At 39.7% G+C, this 23168-nt stretch overlaps 1 protein-coding gene across 3 annotated transcripts; it reads right to left on the bottom strand.

Annotated features, from left to right (window-relative positions):
* Nucleotides 1-978: 978 nt before the first annotated feature.
* LOC119734973 lies at nucleotides 979-22301 on the bottom strand. 3 transcript variants are annotated; one of them, XM_038208637.1, is made up of 12 exons: nucleotides 22088-22301; nucleotides 21135-21250; nucleotides 18373-18446; nucleotides 17748-17864; nucleotides 14313-14375; nucleotides 11803-12013; nucleotides 10328-10424; nucleotides 8378-8571; nucleotides 7707-7779; nucleotides 4962-5060; nucleotides 4240-4327; nucleotides 979-1287 (listed from the first exon to the last, which is right to left on the bottom strand). In XM_038208637.1, the coding sequence occupies exons 2-12, from the start codon at nucleotides 21194-21196 to the stop codon at nucleotides 1259-1261; spliced, it is 1107 nt and encodes a 368-aa protein (XP_038064565.1). In that variant the 5' UTR covers nucleotides 21197-21250; nucleotides 22088-22301; the 3' UTR covers nucleotides 979-1258. The 3 variants fall into 3 exon arrangements, with proteins under 3 accessions (XP_038064565.1, XP_038064563.1, XP_038064564.1); XM_038208635.1 differs by having other exon boundaries at nucleotides 21135-21273; XM_038208636.1 differs by lacking the exon at nucleotides 22088-22301 and adding an exon at nucleotides 21976-22037 and having other exon boundaries at nucleotides 21135-21273.
* Between the last annotated feature and the right edge of the window lie 867 nt (nucleotides 22302-23168).

Consider the following 23168-nt stretch of genomic DNA (forward strand, 5'->3'; position numbering starts at 1 on the left):
ATTGCCTTTTTTTTTGGGCGAAACTAATTTTAGGGTCATCGTTTAAATGGTATTGTTGTAAAGGAACGCGTGCAGAACGGGAGTGCCGTTCACACGCGTTCGCACGCGTGTGAACGGGAGGTAGCTTAAACAAAAGAATGCTTTCCCTGCGTGGGCGCGCGTGCGAACGGTCAATGTATTTTTGGTGTCTCGCCTAATATAATTTGAACAGATTGAGCAATTGAAGTAATTGTTTCATCTAAAAGTAGTTCATTAAATTGGCTTACCAGTCATAAATATTTTTGGTGCTACATATTTTTTCAAAATATGAAATATATTTCTTTGGGTTTGGGTTCTGCTTTTTATTGACTCTGTAGATGCATTGATGGTGGCTTGTCTCCTCGCTAGCTACCCTCCATTTTTTCCTCACCCGAAAAAAATCACCGTCCTGTACTTTCTACAATGTAATTTTCCTCTGAGTATATTGTACATTTGTTACTGCTATCAATTCAACTTTATCACAGTGGGGGACGGGTTGAATAAGGGGGGGGGGGGGGTTATCTACTTTGGGCCAGACAGAAACACAGAGCCAATGTATTATTCTTATTAAAATTCTCGAAAAGTAGAAGAAAGGATCTCTATACAGGGTGAGTAAAAAAAAACGAAACCCAAATGTCGGGACCATTGTTTTAGTGAAGTTCTGCATGTAGCACTTTCAAAATCTAGGATATGAAAGCCCGATTCATAAGCTTTCTTTTAGTACAGGAATCATTCAAATCACTCATGTACTTTTCAAGTTACGCAATTTTAAACACAACCACCGTTTTAAGGTTCTGTCCACGGATCACACAAAAAAAAAGTTCAGTGTTCTTTCAGCAAAATGAAAACAGATCACATAGGGATGCATGTGAATTGTTTTCGTTTTGCTGAAAGAACGCACACCTTTTTTGGTGATCCGTGGACAGAACTTTAAAACATGCAGAACTACACTCAAACAATGGTCCCGACATTTGGGTTTCGTTTTTTTTTTACTCACCCTGTATTTTGTTTTTAAAAATTTGGTCACAAACCACATATATTATCTTTGCATTATCTAAAAGCACCTGGAATTTACATGTCTCTGAGAAGACGGGAAGGTACTCCTTAAGTGTGGCTTTACCACACCACTGGAGATTGGTACATTTCTTCTGGATGTAACAAAAAACAAGACTGGCAAGTTTGACCGGGCTTTGGTCTTTCTTGTAGCTCCAGGTTTCCTTGGATATGACTAGAGGCACTTTCACAGCAACCCTTCGTAGATTGGGGATTCTGATGAAGAGTAAAGAAACATTTTCATTGGAACATGAGTTGGTGTTTTATTAATGAAAAATTTGATTGATCTTAATACAATATGTGCCTGGATGTTTCCCAAGACCATTAGACTACTACTAGCACTTGCCGACAGGTAACAAAGGCTTCTGAAATTGTGTTGGTTGCCGAGGGTCTGTGAGATTTCTACTTTTTATATACTACTTTTTTAATTAAACCAGAGATTGAGTGAAGACGACTTTAAAAAACAAGAGAAATACTGTAATCTGCTTAGGCCAAAAAAAAAAGTCTCCGGTTTCTGGTATGGAGCTTGCACAAAAAGTGGTGCGGCGACGCGGCTTTTTTTTTTTACCTGGTTTTTTTTTGCTTCAAATGTCGGCGGATGATTGCAAAATGGTGCCCGACTAAACTTAGTACAAATATATGAGGGTCCAGAGAGGCCACATAAAGCTTATTCTCGATCATAACCCTATCTAAAAACACGTTAAAATTGTGCAGCAGCAGGATTCCAGTCAAACCAGTGAGTTTGGTGGTTTTGAGACATCATCTTTCATTGAAAAAAACCTTTTTCATTTTGCCGACGCGCATGGCTACGGCGACGCGCGCGCATACCAGAAACCGGAGACTTTTTTTTTTTTGGCCTTATCCACTTTCCAAGATTTTTCATGGAATGTTAAAGGGACACTAGGTCCTGGAACAGCCCAATTGGGCTACAAAACGCGCTTTGAACGAGATTATGTTAATCGGAAAGAACATTTAAAACTAGGATAGAAACATCCACACAACTATCCTTTAAAAACTGGGCGTTTTTGTGTTATTCCTGTATTATGCGTGCGAGAATGAATTTCGGGGTCCACTTTTGCGACCCCATAAATTCGAGCTGTTTGGGTGCTAGTTGTGATTTCATTCGTATGCGTAAAGTGTTCGCCTTTTGCGGATGTTGAAGAAACCAAATTTTTTTGCATTGGTGATTGGTCACCGCTGTTCCCAAGACACACAAAGTATATATCGTACACTGTATGAGAACGACACGAAAAACGTATTCGTAATCCGTCGTGTCCGATGTAAACAACCGGGGATTTTTCCTCTTTTCTCGGGAATGGTAAGACATTAGGTTGGTTTCCTTTCAACCACATGTTTGAAATAGGATAAGTAAACAATCCAAAACATGAAATTTTCGGGGATTTCAGGACCTAGTGCCCCTTTAATACAAACAGAGAAGCAAACAAGTCAGGTGTGTTTACAAACACAAATGCCCCGCAACCGTGACTGTTCCCATGACATAACACCACTCTTTTAACATCAACTTACATGTACCTTGGTCACATGGAACGTTCATTAATTGACAGCATTAGTGTCTTCTGTAGGTTTTATATGAATTAATCCCTAATCCCTATGATCTCAGAATAAATACAAGGTTTCGATTGTTTTAGCCACTGTGACCTTGACCCTTGACCTTTTGGCCCCAAATGCAAAAGGCTTCTTAGGATTACCAAGGACAATCCACAAACCAAATTTGAAGTTCATATGTAAAGTATTTCTCAAGTTATCGCGCTGACAAACTTTCTATTGTTTCAGCCACTGTGACCTTGACCCTTGACCTTTCGGCCCCAAATGCAATAGGCTTCTTAGGATTACCAAGAACAATACACAAACCAAATTTGAAATTCATATGTAAAGTATTTCTCAAGTTATCGCGCTGACAAAATTTCTTTTGTTTTAGCCACTGTGACCTTGACCCTTGACCTTTCGGCCCCAAATGCAAAAGGCTTCTCAGGATTGCCAAGGACAATCCAAAAACCAAATTTGAAGTTCATATGTAAAGTATTTCTTAAGTTATCGCGCTGACAAAATTTCTATTGTTTCAGCCACTGTGACCTTGACCCTTGACCTTTCGGCCCCAAATGCAATAGGCCTCTTAGGATTGCCAAGGACAATCCACAAACCAAATTTGAAGTTCATATGTAAAGTATATCTCAAGTTATCACGCTGACAAAATTTCTTTTGTTTTAGCCACTGTGACCTTGACCCTTGACCTTTCGGCCCCAAATGCAAAAGGCTTCTCAGGATTGCCAAGGACAATCCACAAACCAAATTTGAAGTTCATATGTAAAGTATTTCTCAAGTTATCGCGCTGACAAAATTTCTATTGTTTCAGCCACTGTGACCTTGACCCTTGACCTTTCGGCCCCAAATGCAATAGGCCTCTTAGGATTACCAAGAACAATACACAGACCAAATTTGAAGTTCGAATGTTAAGTATTTCTCAAGTTATCGTGCTGACAAGATTTGTCCGGACACACACACCCACACACCCATACTTGTTTCACATGACTAGTGTGGACTTTCCATTGCTTTCGTGTAGTTAAGAAAAACCAGTGAAAAAACTCATTTTTCTCAAACTGTGAAAACTCTTTCAACCCAATTTTTTTTCTATGATTCCCTTTAGTGTTTCTCTTCATTCTGCTACAGATAAACCTAACCCAAAAATGCCTCTAAACCTGTTTTCCAGAAATGGGGAAACACTGTGTGGACGTTGGGCAAGTCCACACAACGTCGGTGCTACCTACATTATGTGGACGTCTTTTGTTCGGAAGTCCACACTGCGTATGTAAGACAAACTCACCCACCCACCCACACACACACCCACACACCCACCCACCCACCCACCCACCCACCCACGGAAGGACAAGGCGGAAACAGTATGCCCCTTCGGCTTCGCCGCGGGGCATAAAAAGGACAATAGAGTGTTCCCAACTTCCAATGAGCCCTAGCATCCCACACCTTTTCAATTTGCTATGGTTGGTCAGCCCTTTCAAATTTTGGCGGCCAAAAGTTCTTTTCTAAATCCTGAGTTTGTATGTGAAATGCTGGGTCACTTGTGGGACTATTTCCAGACAAGATCAATCCTTCTATATTAGACATGAGCCTGGGAGGTGAGATTTGACTGACCTAAAATGGAGTTTCTGACGGCTAGTTTGTCATGTCTCGGCAACATCTGACAATTCTGCATCCAGCTTTCTGGTCTCCATTCTAGCCACTGCAATGAAATGAACATGACACTTATGACGTACCTTTGTCTGGTAGCCATAACAGCTCTCTAAACAAATGGCAATGGCATGTTGTAAATCCCCAGCATGCTGAAATAACACTTGACCTCGTGTACACATCTTAACCAGTTCACGCCGGTATTATTTTGACAAGAACGGAATGAGGCGCGGAATTAATTTCACTCGACCTGAAGCCAGGCGGGTTGAAGCCATGACCCTCGGGCAGCACACGCATATTTCCGGCCTCGCTCGCTGCAAGCGGGTCACTGATAGATATGTCAAGGTCTTGTCTGTCATCCGTTCCGAATACCGCAAAACTTTTGTGTGCACACACGGCCTCCGGCGCGAACTGGTTAAACACTCAATCACAATGCTTGCTGGGATAGGCTGGCTGACTCAAATTTGACATTGCAGCAAGTTCTGCCATCAATGACACTTTTGGAAAAACATCGGCAGTTTACATATCCCTTCCACCAATATTTAAATTTGGTAAAAACAACACTGAAATCAAAACATTCAGCCACTAAAATACGAAACTTTTAAGTTATTTTAACAAGTACATCATGCATTTCCAAACATATTTGCAGAACCTATTATGAATATCTCAATATAAGTTCATCCTACCTTTGTATTCTTTGAAGGTAGAACATGAGTGACTGGTACTGTGACAATAAGATCAGTGGCTCTGGGCACAGACACATGAACCTGCATGCAGTAGGCAATCTATTAACAGAGAAGAAAATTACAAGAACTGATTAAAACATTGAAGAGTTTGTAAAAGTGAAATGCGCAGAACTTGTCAAGTATGCCACAATTGTGAATTCAAGACATTGTCAATACGTTTGGGTATCAATTTATTTACAAAGGCGTTTTGTTGTTACAGTTTCAGATCTGCATGACGTAAATAAGACTTTAAATTTTTTTTTTGAGGATGAAAAGCAAACTTGAGATTTTGATCATGCATCTCTAAGACTGCAGTTGGATTCTGTTTCCCCTAATAATACACTTGGTAAATAGGGCCGAATTTGCCTATGCCGGCCAAATCATTATTTGCATGCTATTAGAGCATTTTGAGGGCCATGAACTTGAGGGTTTGTAAAAAAGAAGGATGGAAGCCATCGCAGAGGACTGCGAGCTTGCATTTCTGTGAAATTAGGATGGCATTGGGCCCTTATTGCTCTATTTTGCAATGGAGCGTTGGCGTTCCTTTTAAAAATGGCGACGAGCTTCAGGATTACTTTTAGGTGTGATCATCTTTGGATGGAATTTGGCCCAAAAGTCATTAGTTAACCCATCAATCAGTGTTTTGCACATGGGCATAATTATCAATGGAGTCTATGGCAGTTTATTTACAGGTCCCAACCTGCTGTACAAGTTGGTCTAGCGCCCTCTATTGACCTGTCTTGAAACAAAAAATTGCTTGATGGCCGCTATCAAAATGCCTCAGATCAACGTTGCCATAGAACAACCATCCTGACTCAAGTATCATCCTTGAATGTTCTACTGGCATTTACACCTGCAATTGCCAATTTTAAAAATGCAGTAATGCCACCAGAGCGTTATTGAGGGTATTTTGAAAAAAACATCAACCAAATGCAGTTGCGGAAACTTTGGCACCAGGACCCATGACATCTTGAGCACATCTCACACACAGTTTAAGCTTGAATATAGCACAAGTGAGGCATGCTCAGGATTTCTGGAGTCCCAGAATGAGTTCCCAACACTGAGTTTCATTCATCTGGTTGATGGCACCTCTACCGCCATGGTCAAGGACACTTGCCAAGGACGAGGGAACAAAAAACAAATACACTCTTGGACCTAGACTAGGTTTGTTGCAATGTCTTTTTACTTTTCTTAAAGACTTTCTTCAATGACTGCTCAATCATGAATGGAGAGAACAAAAAACATGCACATCAATGAAATATCCCAGAGAGGTCCATCCTACACTAAATGATAGATGTCTTCTTCATTGATGAAGTTGACCCTGATAATAACTTTTGCCCCCGAAGACTAATTCTAGCAGGTCACCAGTTGAAACACTACTTTTAAGCTGGTGATGATAATTACAAGACCTTAATTCTTTCGCTACGGCGAGCCGCTGACAGCGGCACATACAAATTGTACAGGTCGTACGGAGAGCCGCTGGCAGCGGCTCGGTTGCGTCGCTATGAATAAACAGGGTATCCCCATGACGTAGGCCATATCTACATAATTTATATCGTATAACCTCTGACCCTAGTTTGAGCCGCTGCCAGCGGCTCTCCGTCTGGCTGGGGTGCGCTTTTTGTTATTGTGAGCAGTTTGTTTACGGAGATACATTCAAAGATGGCGGCGCCCACATCGACGCTTGGCGGAATTTTCAGCTTTTAATTACGTCCAGTTGGGACGAAAAAGGTAAATTTAATTCCCCGTAGCGAAAGAGTTAAAAACATTTCATATTCATGCAGGGGCGTAGCCAGATCTATTTGAAAGGGGGGGGGGGGGCAACAAATTTGCCGACAGACCCTCTGTGCTTGAAGGTAACCAGGATTTTTTCCTTCCAGCTGGCTGTGGCAACATTAAAGGTGAGGGGGGGGGGGGCTGGATACCATGCATCTGACTATTTGAGATTTGGAGGCACTGTTCAAAGCAGAGGATCTTGGACATTATTGGGCTATTCTGCCAAGCCCATTATTTGTATTTTCATTGGGTGGTCAATTTGCTGACTGAGGCTCTAAATCCCCCTTCTCGACCCAATTCGCTATGCCACTGTACAGCGTGAGTAAAAAAAAAAAAAAAAACCCAAATGTCGGGCCCATTGTTTTAGTGAAGTTCGGTATGTAGCACTTTCCAAATCTAGGGTATGAAAGCCCAATTCATAAGCTTTCTTTTAGTACAAGAACTATTCAAATCACTAATGTACTTTTCAAGTCACTGATTTTTAAACACAACCACCGTTTTAAGGTTCCATCCACAGATCACAAAAAAGTTCAGTGTTCTTTCAGCAAAACGAAAACAAATCACATAAGGATGTGTGTGAATTGTTTTCATTTTGCTGAAAGAACACACACCTTTTTTGTGATCTGTGGACGGAACTTTAAAACGGTGGTGGTGTTTAAAACTCCGTAACTTGAAAAGTGCATGAGTGATTTGAATGATTCTTATACTAAAAGAAAGCTTATGAATAGCGCTTTCGTATCCTAGATTTTGCTACATGCAGAACTTCAATAAAACAATGTTCCTGACATTTGGGTTTCATTTTTTTTTTTACTCACCCTGTATTCATGCTAAGGTCAGCAACTTCACTGATACAGAGACATGCGAAGATAGGCACAGACAAACAAAACTGCACTCAAACGTAGAAGATGAACATAAGATAACAAGACTTACTCTTAAATAGCTTCCTATGGTGGAGGGAGGCAAGAGGGAACCGTCAGGATTGGAAAGGTGGATATCATACGTCCTGCAAAAAGACAAATCATAAAAAAAATATTGGCAATCTTCAAAATCTGTCTTATCTTAAATCACTGGTGCTTTCTGTGACTTTTCTCTGTACCAATTGTCAAAGCAGATAAACAATTGTTCCCTGTCGATATCACTATGCACTGGCACATCCATTACATTTTGAATATTTCAACAATTCTTGATTGGCCATATCCAAGGTGGTGCTATAACGTCAGTCTCGGTCATGAGATGTACAATTACAGCAAAGAGCACGAGTTCAACATGGAAAGCAGCACCCCCGGCTTACAAAGTGTGTCAGCTCTACTTTCATGCCCCTACTCTACAAGATTGTTTGATGGTTATTGGTTTTCTTTTTTGTGGTGGTGGGGTGGTGGTGGGGGGGGGGGATGAGTAATCACCCCCCCCCCCCCTCTTTCTAACCATAAGAACTTGTATGCATGTTACTAGAAAAATTCTCAAATTTCCATTCCTGAAATAAAGTCATATCTTATTGCAAATTTTGGTTCATTACTTAAAGCAATGAACTACTCAGCCATCCTAATTGAAAAATCCTGGTCACAAATGGTGACAGAAGGATGAACAAATGTCTTACTCACCAGTCACGGTTTTCCTTCGGTGTGACCGAGCCCAGATTCTTGTAGCAGATTTCTTCAGCATCTATGGAGACCTCGTCTTGAAGTCGGACCCTTGCGTCTCCACGGTGAGTGGCGTAAATCAAAGAAGATTTGGGATCTTCCTTGAATTGTTCTTGATCAACCCAACAGCCGTACATCCAGACCGTTCTCTTGAGCTAGGAAATACAAACAAACAAACCATGTTTCTCAGTTTTGTAAGTTTACACAAGTTGTACCAGTGAATGGTAGAAATGCAGTACATCTGCATCTGTATGCTTCTGTACAAACACTAGTCTAGGGGCTAGACATTGTTATGGTTTGATACGAGATAACCTGTGGCAGTGAGCCACGGACTTGTCAGGAACAACGTCTACGGAATCTCCTGGAATCTCCCCCCGTTAAATTGTTGAACAAAATGGTTGGCAATGTCTAGTGTTTGACTTGTTTTGATTTTTGGACCGAAAATATTTATATTTTTTGACCGAAAAGGTATTTATGAATGGGAATAAATATGTGCTTGGTCGGTATAGACCGCTTGCAGACGCGTTCGAAAATTGACGCGCTAAGGTGAGCGACGCCATGTTATGGGACAAAATGAGCGTGGATAGATATACGCCTGTCCCACAACATGGCGTCGCGCGCCTTCGCGCGTCGCTTATCAAACGCGTCTGCAAGCGGTCTATTAAACACTCTGTTTAAGACCGGTTGGAGTCTGGAGTGCTGATAGTTACCTGAGGCGAAGCCGAGGGTAATTATCAACCATCCAGACTCCCACCGGTCTTAAACAGAGTTTTTAATACCTCCCAAACACACATTTATGCCCTTAATAAAAAACGTTTTGTCATTATTCTACAAACAGTGCATTCCTAGAACTTGTCAAAAGTACATCTAAACAGAAAGATTGGGTGGGGCTCCAAACCACAACTTCCAAGTGTAATTACAGACAAGCTTTTCAGTTTTGTTCATTTGTTAAAGGTAGAGTACATCATTTGCAGCAATCCAAAAAGTAACTGACAAAAGTATTGTTGAAAAGCTTACTTGGTTTAAAGATAGTAATGGCACTAAACTCCCTGTGAGATTATTCTTTCCGGCATGCTGCCATTATGAAGAAAAACAATCAAAGAAGGTAATTTCAAACGATGCGTCTAAAGACGCCTTTTTGGAAATTTCCCTCAGTAATTCGTTTTTAATTCAGCGACTGGTGCGCGCAAGCGTTGACACGACGCACACGCACGCGGTTGCTACAATTGGTCGGTTCAGTGCGTGACATCGTGTAACTGCAATAGGCTGAATGAGAACGTGTCCCAGACGCTAATTTCAGGCGTAATTCAAAACATGACTCGGCAACTTTTGAATTGAAATCAAGATCCAAGAATATTGTTTTCTTGGAATATACAGCATTCACTGAACTAAAACTTCATCAGCTTAGTTGTAAAAGCACCCTTCTTTTGATTTTGAGCACATTAGTTGCTTCAAATGAAAAAAATGCACAAAAGACAAATGATGTACTCTTCCTTTAAAAAAAACCACACCAAATAGCACTGATGGGCGCAAGACTAGGCCTGGGCCAATTACGCACAATGAACCATTTGCGGTATGGTCATATTCGGAAATTGAAGTACTCGGAATACAAGTACTTGGACTCGTACTCGTACTTGTACTCGAAAGTACTCGTACTCGGAGACCTGAACTTGTAATCGGAAGTACTCGTACTCGTACTCGGTAACCTAAGTACTTGGCAGTACTCTGTACTCGGAAAAAAGTACTCGACTACAACACTGATGGGCGGCCTTGCATGACAAATAAACACAAAAACTTGCATTTATGCTTTATTGGTAACAATTACTTCATCAGATGCAAATTTGTTGATGACACAAACCGTATTGGGCGTTTTGTTATGCCTTGGGCCAGTCATTACAATGCTGTACTCACCCAGCATTTGACCGACTTGGCAAGCTCTGATGACTTGTTGTTCACATTAACACTCAGCTGCATTGTTTCTCCCGTTGTGTAGACTGATTTATCCAACCTGCAGATCAACATGAAATGAGCTTGTCAACCTTGATAGTCCCAGAGGGCCAGGCAAGCGTCCTCTTTGTAAGAATCTCACTGATTGACTGACTGCCTATCACTTGTGATTTAGATTTGATACTTACATTTAAACCATTGCTATGACGTCACACTATTGTTAAAAGTGTGGATTCGGAACTACGAATATGTTACACTGGTCACAAAGTGTGGATTCGGAAGTACAAATCTTTAGTAAAGTGTGGATTCGAAATTACGAAATGTTGGACAATATGTTCTCCATAATGAGCAATAATAGGACCGTCTGCATGAAAACTTTACTTCCAAAATTACCAATGTATTTTCACTGTCAGATTCTCTGCCGTCACTGCAAAAAAACACTTTTAGTCAGAAAGAAATGGTCGTCTGAACTATCCATGTTGATGTAAGGTGCCTACACACAAAATGACTTGGTTGTATGGGTGTGGCGATACACATGCTAAACACGCCACAATGCTTGATTACGTATAAGAGCCCCGAAGAACTCCCTTGTAAATTACCCTATTAAATGGCCACGACTCGACACAAGATATGCAAGTTTTTCATCTCCACTAACTGGACCGTTAATGACAATACTTCTTTTGATGCAATGATTTAAGTCGAAAAATACACTCACAAGTGTCGATTCTTAATTTACGATTTCACTCAGCGCATCGCGTCTCGTGAATTCTTAAATTACGAATCCACACTTTCTCGTGTGTTCTCCTTAACATATATCACACATTGGACCAAACGTATCACATACATGATCTGTTTCTTAAAATGTCAAGTTGTAAGTACTGAATGCAATGGGGTGGACCACGGATATGACAGATTTTTGAATGTTCCAATCATATACACTTCCAATCATGTGCAATTTTTGATGACAGTTTTTGCTGCGTGTCCTAGATAGATAGCCTAGCGACTATTTTTAGCCTATCTGACTGACTAAATGTCCAATCTGACTGACTAAATGACTGACTTGTAACTTAGAATGTGGTGAAGAGATCCGGGCAGTGCTGTCATATAGGATCACCCCCATAACGCCAATGAATGGGCTCAATTCTTCCCATTGCGTAGACCAGATGCATGAACAGACTTCCAGTGAATAGCCATTCAGAATCATCTGAGTAGCCTTTTGTGCACTCTGGGTCCATCTTTACTAGGTTGACCTTGTTTTGTTGTTCTATTGATTGTTACAGGTTTCAGCTGTGTCCTGCTTCAACATTCCCCCATTGTTTCAGCTGGTTAACAATGATAGAACTTTGCTTAATTTGACATTTCATTTGGTCGCCTACAGTGCTTTGGCTGGGTAAAAAATGTTACCAAGTCCAGCAAATGCAGCCACCTCTTCCACTTACTCAGCCATGAGGGATAACCCCCCTCGGTCGTAGCAAAAACAGGTCTTGATCATCTTTTCATCCATGTAGGCAACTTTGAGGACGTCATCTGTCCTCTTGCCCAGACAGACGAAGGTCTGGGTGTCACTGAGTTTGTCCCCGGCAGTGGCTGTGACTCTGTAGGTGACACTGCCATGCCAGCTGTCCTTTGGGCAGGAAATGGAGGTCGTGCCTGAATGTTACAGGAAGGAAGACAAGGCTATACATGTATCTGTGTCTTCAGTCAAGGTTAAGCTACGGATGAATATGGGCATTTGATCATTGTACACACGAGGCCCCCTTCAATGGAGAAACCATTGTGCCAGGCCTGTATTATCCAATAGGCACAGTGGGCACTGTGCCTAGGGCCTACGAAACATATGGGGGCCTACGAAAAAATGGAGGTCCTATGAAACACGTACAGTGCCAACAGGCTTTTTGAGCTACCAGTTTGGACTGGCTTGCTCAGTACAACTTAAAACATGAAATGTGTGCTGGTGTTTAGCATAGAGCAAAATATGACCTACAGAAAACTGGTGTCTAGGGCCTACAGAACACTGGTGCCTAGGGCCTATGGAATAGTTAATCCAGCCCTGCATTGTGCACACTATTGTACAAAGCAATTCCCCTGTGACGAATTGTAAGAACAATAGCTAGCACAATGCTTTCGCCACTGAAGGGAGCCTTTGTGAAGAATTGGTAGTGTGCTTGGGTTGTCTACATTTGTACTCAAAGCAGAACCCCCCCCAAAAAAAAAAGGAAAAAAAAAAGGTTTTTAACATTAAAACATGTTTTAAGTTTTATGCAAATTTTATAATCAATTTGGGTCCATATCAGTAAGTAACATTTATCAAAATGAAAAGCTGATTGTTTTTTTTTTCACACAATATTTGATTTGAAGGTTTACACAGTGAAGTCAGCAGTAAAAGTGAGTTTGCGGTTGTACCATGTGACAAGAAATGTGTGACTTTGAGTGGTTCTGAAAAGAACCGGGGAACTCAACGTTTCATTTGTCTCTGTGCCCATGGGTCACAGAGACAAATGCATCAATGTACAATGTATGCTGTATACCAGGAACTTTCCATCATCTTTTCGTTTTGCTGTAACTTTACTACAACTCTCCTTGTTTGATAATACACAGTTTTCAACTGATGAAATGATGTAAACTACTCTATTGTCTTTTCTCCTGACACCTAGGACTCTGTTAGGGGCGGCGAAATGTTTTTCAAACTGATGGCTAACACCAAAAAGGGGCACTTGCTCAAAAAAGGGGCACCTTCCGTCGGTGTGAAAGTAGAGGAAAAGAATATGGTTCTGTTCCCTACTTATGTAGAGAGACCTTTTTTGCTATCTCGAGAGGGGCAATGTTGCTTATGATGGTCAGTGCAGTGACAATTTTATTTGCGTGAAGAACACTATTATTTTTTTAGGGGCCAGTTTTCCCCATCTTGAGAGGGGGAACACGTTGCGAGGGGGAACTAATTGTGCTTTCGAGGGGCAGTTTCCCATCTCGAGAAGTCCCCCCCCCACAGTTCCGCCGCCCCTGTCTACTGTTCTTTTATTATTCCATTGTTAACAGGTTTGCTTATGGTGCACGCCCAGGACTTTATATTGTATTTCTTACAGTTTCTATTGTTATACATGTACATGTAGTTCTATTTTTTTTTTTGCAACCCCTCTCAATTGGTTTTTACACAATTTACAACTAAGGTCAGCTTTCTTTTAACCGAGGACGTAATAACTTTCATTAACATTGTTTTGTTTGTTTTTTACATTGTTTTGTTTGTTTGGTCTTTGATATCCACCATGAACATGGTTGACTCGGAAAGGATGTAAGTCTGTCAGATTGCATCGTGGTACTTTCCGTGCCATCCACTCATGGGCATCAAAAGAGGGGGTGTGACCCCCCCCCCCACACACACACCATTATCTTTTTCTTTTGGCTGGCAAAAAAATGTCATTCTGTAAGAAATACCGTGTGTCTATCGACAAATATGCTGCAACAAAGAGTGCCACCTGCTATCTGATGGTGTCCAATATTTTCTGCACTGAAAAATGTTTCTAATAGTCAGATGGGCCTTCCCCCCCCCCATCACATCCCCACTTTCCAGGCTACCTTCTAGCACAGAGGCTCTGTCAGTAAATTGGTTGTCACAACATGGAAATTAAGCTCCCATGACTTTTAGTACAAACTGACATTATTTTTATTTCATTTATTAATTTCCTATTTCCTCTTCATAAAAAAATATACTAGCACAAGAGATTGCCTACAAAGCAGTAATTTTGGCAAAAAAAACCTTAAACGATAGTTTGTGCATGTAGGACACATGCCAGTACAAAATATTCACTATGAAACTGTGAGTCTTTACTTATATGTTTGATTATTGAACTATGTACTAGTATTTCATGACAGACCCGTCATACAAACTCTTGGACAAGGTCAAGAGAGGGCAGTTCATGGAAATACTGGCCAGAAACAAAACCGTACTTACTGGGGAGTTTCGGTTTCAGTTTGTAGTGGAAGGGAAACTTGTAGTAGCCAACAGGAAGCGGTTCTGAAACAAAGAAGGAAATAAACAACATTGTAGGTAGGGTAATTGGCCATTGTTATCAGGTGTTTGGGGATATTTCCTTGCTAGATGGTTTGTCATATATCCTGGATTGTCATTATTATTGAATGATTTTTTTTAAATTAATTTGTTCCTATTTCATTTTTCATTTTTTTTAAACAAAATTTCTGTTCAACCAGTAACATGAGTAAGACTCAACTACATGCCTTAAAATTGAAAAGGGGCTGTGTAGAAAACCAAATATCCAAATATTTGATCATCCGTCAAATATCTAAATAGCAATTTTCTAATTGAAATATTCCCCCAAAAATGTGAGAAGTCTTGAGAAGATGAAGAAAATGTCTATGTTGTTATTTCAATCATATATATATTGTGTGGTTTTATTGTTTGTCAAATGTGTCATTTTTGGTTGAGTCACTTGAAGGGACACTACGTCCTGCAATACGCAAAATCGTCTTTTCTCGGGAACGGTAAGACATAAGGTTGGTTTCCTTTCAACCAGATGTTTGAAATAGGATAAGTAAACATCTAAATCATGACATTTTCGGGGATTTCAGGACGCAGTGCCCCTTTAATTACATGCATGACTTGAGAGCTTAATTCTGTGAGGAATACTACCTTGAATTACATCTTTAAAATCTTTCAAATATCAGCTAGTCGTCAGCTCCCTTGATAAATATATATTGATGCATACAAGATGTTCCAAATATTTCAATAAGCTCATTGTCAATTTTCCACAGGAACCCCCAACCCTGATTGGCAGCCAATTAATTTCCTATCAGCACAATTAATTGAGGCTGTAAAACTTGATTAGTGCGGTGCAAATATTCACATTTTTTTTATCAAATCCAACCCAAATTTGAATAATCCAATACTAAATTATTTGAGAAATGCAAATCACTCAACTTAGTTGGTAGAGGTTGCATAAATTAGCGTGGTGTCAGGGTGGAGTTTGCCTTGGTCAAGGCGTTCGTCATTATTCGTCCATACGCGGTAAACGATCGGCGGCATATCCTCGTTATACGTTATGCAGTGCATTCATCAATCAATCAATACTTTATTTCCACTCAATCAAATAACAATACATGGAAAATGGGTATAATTAGAGTGAAGGGCGATTAAGTGGTGGGGGCCTCCAAAAAGCAGGGCTTGTCGAGTAGAGACCCCCATAATGTGCATAGCTTAAAGGATTAGATTAAACAGACATAGTTAAATTGAATGCTATACACTAAGTAATAATGACTAAGTTACACAAGCAACAAGGACTAGGACAAAGACGAGGACGTACTGCACAGCAGTATAGGGTATTGTTCACGAAGATCAACCAACATGAGGGGTTATGATAATAAGGTAAATAATATAAATGGACTGTATTCAATCAAGTCAAATCAACCGTTTTGATATTTTAAAAATACAGCACAAACAGCGACCTCATGCGGCCACACGTTGTGTGTCGTTGTATCACATTATATTACACACTACGCTTATCTGTATTCGCATATGAGGTCGTGCGCTGGAAATCTAGCGCAAAATAAAGAAAAACATAAGCTTTCTTGCACGATTGGTCCAAGGCGTTCGATTGAATCCAAATGACTTGCATAAAATAGTGGCCGCATGAGGTCGCTGTTACATGCTGTATTTTTAATGCACTACATAGCGAGGATATGATGAGGATCGTTTACCGTGTAAGGACGAATAATGACGAGTCCCTTGACCAAGGCTAGGGTGGAGTTAAAATGGGGTCTAGGGATTGGAGTTCATCAATGAATATCAGAAATGACACTGTAAAACTTTTCAGGATATTTCCAATATTTAGTTATACACAATATTATTACAGATGTTTCATATGAAACCAAAAAAAAACCACACACACGAAACACTTAAGTCTACCGAATATGCATTACACAGCATGACAAAACATATTCCATTTAATCCTGATTTGTTTGTTTTTTCATGCAAACCACAGGTGTTTTTAAATCAAAAAGGAAATAACACTACACTACTTTACCCCCAAATGAGTCACATTTCAACCAGTCCAGCGAAATTGCTAATCATATCCTGTATAGAGCATTCTATGAAAACATCTTGTTCATGCAAGAGGGATTTTTTTGTGACTCACATCTGAAAAACCCACAATCATTTTTTGTTCCTTGGCACTGCCTAACCCCAGTGTGGTGTGAAAGTCCGACTCTATGAAATACAGACTTATTGTATACAGTGGAACGCCGCTATAACGAACATCGCGAGATCCACAGAAATTGTTCGTAATAGCGATCGTTCGTTATAGCTATTTTAAGCTTCCGGTGCTCTGGTACTCACTTTTCAATAAATGGCGCCCTTCATAATTTCACCCTGCACGCCCTGGTACAAGTGGTAGTTACTGAAAGACAACTTCGAACACGTGCCGGCCATTGAATTATGTAATTACACATTTTTGAGCTTACTACCTACATCGATGTGGTGGCTTTCCCCTTCTATGCCTTGGGGAAATAATAGCCACTTGCCGTTCTTCTGTTGACGGTTTTCAACAATATTTGGTTGGTTTTTTACACAAAAATCGGGAGCCCAGGATGATGTTAGGTAGGCCTATAGCCGAATGTTCGGTATGGCGGTGTTCGGTATATAGCGACATTCCACTGAAGTGCGCATGCCTTAGTGCACATAATTAGGAACGTGACAGGTCACATGGGTTAGACCGGATTTCATAGCATTCTAAATTTCATATGACACCGGACCTCTATGCATCGTTCATTCTTCCTGAATCCCTAATGCGCAGGTAGACTAATGACATATTCTCTGTGCTCTGAATATATTTGAGACACATCAAGCCCAACGTAATATACTTGTGTTTGAAACCTCAAGTACTAAATCAAGCAAAGCCAGTTATTTGATTGCATAAATGGAGTCATGGAATCCTGTTTCTGAGAAGTTACGACGGGGAAAAAAACATGACATAACTTGAACCCACCACTTGGTCATTAGTGGAAATGTTAATTTTTTTATTTTATTTTATTTCTTTCTGGTAATGAAACCAAGGATTCCTCAAAAGTACCATAAGCACTGTAGCTCGAAAGCCTGAAGAAACCTGTAGAGAGAAGACAATGAGAAGAAGTTACAGTTTTAGAGGTGGGAGGAAAAGCCCAGAAGAGTATTCTGAAGAAAACCCACGGAATCAGGTAGGGACTGAAAACCCAATCCACATATTGTCCCGGCTGGCATTCGAACCCGGGTCACAGCGGTGGAAGGCGAGGAAAGTACCGCTACGCCAACCTGACTCCCCTTTTAGCCATGCGACCAAGCTTGCCATGGTTCAACTGGCTGATTTGAAAACAGAAAAACAAAAAAAACTTTGCAAACCTTTTGGGGCCAAGATCTCCACAGGATTGGCCATGACCTTGTCTGTGTATGGGTTTCGTAAGCAGTCATTAGAGTGGTTGATTGACCAATCATCGCCATCAACAGGTACATAGTCACCTGAAATCAACAACAAACAACAACAACAACAACAACATAAATCCTTAAAATGACAATTGCAAACATCATAAGCTGATATGACTTGCAGAACTGAATCTTATCCTTTGATTTTGTGCCATAAAACAACCAAGTAATAGTCTCTTTAAGCCTTGGTTACCGTAACTTACGGTAACCAAGGCTTAAAGAGATAATTTTGGTTTTGCTGAAATAAATATTACACCTTTTTAAAATTAAATCTCCAACACCATTTCTTAAATTTTTCCTCCAAAAATGGGTTACAAAAGCTTAAACTGTAGTTAAGGGTTCGACCTCCAAACATTTTGAAGAACCTCTTGGTACAATTTCTTTTTGTAAATACATTTTGTCTAGAAAAACAATGCCAGAAGATGACAAGCAATTAAAATAAAATAGGGTGGGGGGGGGAGGGAGAAAGTTGCTAACCACTTGTGTACAAAGATTAACTGTGATGGATAATTTTCGGGAAAAGTATTGAAAGTCGTAAACTTACACTGTTCAATGCCAGATATCTGCAGCTGTATTTTCTCAGTAAAGTCAGCAGTGGCAACTTTGAGATAAATCATTCTGAAACAAGTAAAAAACAAACTGGATTAATTACAAAACCTCTAAAAGATGAAGTTTAAACCTAGCAGCGGTCACATATTGTGACAATTATCTTAATTTGAAATGTCTTCAACATAGTGATGAATATCCATCCACGTGAATATACACGTACGCCCCATCCATGTATTGCTCATATAATGAAAATCCACTTTAATCACTTCCTTTCAATAACGATATTTCAAAACTGTTCCTGAAACAAAGTTTATTTAGAAACAACAATTCTAGAGCACTTACACACATATATGGGACTACCGCCCATAAACCATACAGAACAATTTAAGGAACTTTCAGTTTACAAAAACCCTTGACTATTTTTTCATAAGCATTAAAGTGAAACCAGAGCTACATGTATCTATTCGATGAACAGAACATAGGGCTTTTCAGCATTTCACATTTTGGAAAATTGTTAAGCTATTTATCCATTGCAGTCCTGTAACTGTTCAATTTAACGGACAAGCAAAGTTGTTATGACCATAGTTGTGATGACAAGTCTTGTTGTACACGGTATAAGATATCACCTTTAATATTGAAACTTTAAAAATTTGAGGAAAAAAACCTAGATATTGGACTTTAAATTATGCAACTTTAAGATGACATCACATGACTCATGACATCGTCATCCTAATGTCACTTACTTAGGACCAACTTAAGCTTAGGATCTTTGTCTTTGCCTTGTTTAAAGCCAATCAGATTGCATTTTATGTCAAGTAGTGCTAGTAAAAAATATGTAAAAAGTGTGAAAATTAATAAAAATTCAGTTGATGACGTCATCACGATGTCACTTTGGATTTTGCATACTCGTAATACTATTTACCTACCCACAAAGTGTCATGCCTTCCCTTATATGTGTTATAAAAAGAAAATCACGTTTTTGATGATGTCACGATGACGTCACAAATTTTTGGAAATTTTGTACATTTATCTATGACCTAACAAGCCCATTTCCAAAAGTATTTTAAATTAGGCGTGTTCTGTTCTCGAGATATACATTTGTAGCCTATGCAGATCAGATGAAAAAAATGGAAAATCAATTTCAAAAAATCACACGTTGAAGTCATCATGACGTCACTTCATTTTTCATAACACACACCTAACAATGTATTTACAAGGTTTCAACCCAATTGGCCTTCATAGAACTTGAAATTATGTACCCTTAAAATGATGTCATATGATCTTTGATGACATCATCATGATGTCACTTGTCCAGGATCAACTTTAACTTAGGGTCTTAGTCTGTGCCTAGTTTGAAGTCAATCTGATTACATTCCATGTCAAATTTTGTAATTAGAAAAATAACAAAAAAATAATAATAAAAATCAGTTGATGACATCATCATTACGCCACTTCAGAGTTTGAATACAATTATCAATATCTACCTACCTAAGTTTCATAACGATTGGACATTCTGTTATAGGCTTATGTGTTTTAAACAATCACATCTTTTATGACGTCATGATGACGTCACATATTTTTCGAAATTTTGTGCATTTATCTATGACCTACCAAACCTATTACACAAAGAATTTGACTATAGCAATTGATGTTCTTGAGATATATGCAGATGAGATGAAAAAATTGTAAAAATCAATAAAAACTCACATGATGACGTCATCATGATGTCATCTCAACTTTCATCTATAACACGTCCCTGATTACAAAGTTTCAACCTAATGGGACTAGTAGTTCTAAAGATATAGGACTTTGAAAATTGCACCTTTAAGATGGTGTCACATGACACGTGATGACCGTCATCATGACGTCCATTTTCACGGACACTCTTGGACACTCTTTGCTATTGTTATGGTCTTTGATTGTGTAAAATTGATCAAGATCTGAAGATGCAAAATGTCCAAAGTGCCACCTAGAAAATTTGAGTACTAATCTAGGGGATTTGGGATAGAACAGAAGAAAAAATAAGGATTTTCCACAAATTGCAGAAAAGCCAATTATTCATGAAAGTGGACAACATTTGCAAAAATGGAAAAGCAAAATTACCAAATTATTATAAAATCAGCAGACGTAAAAATGCATATCCATAAGCCTAGCCGGTTTAATCCAGCCATGTGCCCTGACTTCTCGCGATCAGGAATTTTTACCGTCAAACCAAGATAGAGGCGTATGTATTTGAAGTTTTCCCCAAATTTAGGATTGTGGTATTAAGCTGTTTGTATGTTGAATGAATCGTGAAGCTCTAAGGAATATGATGGTGTGTATAACGTTGTCCGGCAATATATGCATTTCGAGGGATATTTGGAATGAAATCATTCAGGCATGACTCATGAAGCGACAACAGTCCTCATGAAGATAAGACAAAAGACAGCCAATTACAACCCTGATTGTAGGGTTATTTTCTTGTGTGTACATGCTGTGGTACTTCTACAGCTTCTTTTTGTCTCAACTTTCATTTCCGAAGCCAAATTTTAAATCTTTAAAACATTTTGTCCACAATCACCATGCGTGTTGTCCACAAATTCTTACTTCAGATGTCTGAAATAGTCTGTTTGCTGAAGTCTGTTCATGGCCAAGTACCTTTTAATGCGGTACCGGTATCACTCAGACCATTTTGGTACGGCGATTATTATCATGCATGGCTAGTAATTATCTTTACAGCCCTATCATCATGACTACAAGTGCATTACACTGACTTACCCATAGACTATTTCTCCTGCATAGTATTCTCCTTGATGGGTCCGAACAGCAATTTCATTCATTCTGACTTTTCGGAGATTGTGTCTGAAGTGAGACGTCAAAGACTAGCACTGGAGCTGAAATGAAAGGCCAGACCTACCTAAAATAGAAGAATTGATCAATTAAAACTTAAAAGTTATACATTCCCTAGCCCCACGTGTGTGGCCTCTATTTTGCTGCGCTGAACGTTAGGCCACACACACAAGTCTGGTTTTCCAAATTTTCCAACAGTACTGAGGAGTCCAAACACTTGCGCACCCTTTTTTGGATTTTTTTTCATACCACTGTATATGGTTGTATTCTTTGATTTCTCATCTTTTGCCCTCCAGGTAGATAAGGTAATCTTTCTTCAATTTTTTTGAGAAATTTAGACATCTTTCTGGAGTCCATATGCGCCAGTTTCAGACTAAACTCCTCAGTAGGTTGGGAAACCAGACGTGTGGCCTAACGTACAGCGCAGCAATATGGAGGCCACACAAGTGGGGCTATACATTCCCCAGGGGAAAATATACTTGTCAGGCCTCCATAATCAATCACCAGTTTTAGATATGCTTCCAACTACAGCACAGTCCCAACTATAGTTTGGGTGGTCCAACTTTTAAGTTTTATGCCAGACAGTTGGTTGGGGCTTAAATTAAAATAATTACGGTCCCCCCCCCCCCAAAAAAAAAACCTTTCATGATTTGGGCCTGATGTTGAATTTCTCAAAATAGTTCATCCAGAAAATTCAAAGACTAAGTTATGCAGTTATTGATACAAATATATTACAAACAGCAAAATAGCAGAAGTTTTAACTGTTTACCTCAAGTTGTATTAACACAGGCATGTATCACTGATGACAATGATGAATAAACTGATTGATAAAATGAGGAAACAGTTTATTTTCCTGGATTATGGCAATCATTTGAAATTACCTCATCAACAGCTGAGAAGTTTGAACCATCGTGATATCTTCGTGCTTAAAAACACATGTTAAACTTGACCCGGGAAATCCATACCCAGCGGTCAGCTTCCACTGCTTCCGGACCAGCAGTATAGTGGGGATTTCCCAAAACACTTTTTGTAGCGCATACATCGGTCTGAACTCACACCTTCGCCGTAAGCTTTTACGTTGTTAAGCCGACCAGACGGGTGCAGATATAGTGCGCCCCCATCCGGCCAACAACGTACAGTTTAAATTTGCCGCACTCCGCCCTATTCTTGATTTGGATAGTGGGACCGGGATCGGGACGAGAGAACAGTGTATTTAAATCATACGGAAGTTTTTTTTTTAACTATAAAATTTAAATGCCCCAAAATACTCTGCTTGAGCTCTACTTGTTTCGCAACGAATCCAAAAGTGTTTCTAAATCCATGTCATAATTTATAGCAAGGAAATTAATAGAGAAGTCAACTAGATTTTGCTTTTGCCATTGGCGCTGGCTGATCTATGTTTCGATGATGCACGTTCAACGTGCCGGCATTCTGATGTTTGGAAAAGTGAAGAGTTTCTACAGAAATCCTCCATCTGGAAGCTGACATGTATCGTGACAGAACATTTGCACAGGCGTTGGTCTGCCATCATATGCCACCCCTGCAGGACTGTGTGATTTACAACCAGGAACCCAATTGAAATCGTCAAGTTTCCTCCGATTTATTATTTTTTTTATCAAAGTGCAGGGATCCGAACACTCTGTTCTTTGTTTAAACAAAGTTTTAACATCGCTTTCAAGAAAAAATAATTGGGGTGGGGGACTAGCGACTAGCGAGGCGAGCTCCAAGCAATAAAAGGGTCGCCACTGGCTCGTCTCCACCATCCTATCCTGGAATAGGACCACGCGGTAGGGACGGGGAAAGGTGCGCCACTTTGCAAATAAATGTACGTGGGTTCTATTTATTATCACCCATAATGTAAACATAAAGGTCCAATACCTAGTATTATAGCACAACCAGTGCCTCCGACTAGTACTTCAGCCCAGTCATAGCAACTCCATTTCATTTATCAATCATAATTAA

The sequence above is a fragment of the Patiria miniata genome, unplaced genomic scaffold (assembly GCF_015706575.1).
Source record: "Patiria miniata isolate m_02_andy unplaced genomic scaffold, ASM1570657v1 HiC_scaffold_28, whole genome shotgun sequence".
Taxonomy (NCBI): Eukaryota; Metazoa; Echinodermata; class Asteroidea; order Valvatida; family Asterinidae; genus Patiria; species Patiria miniata.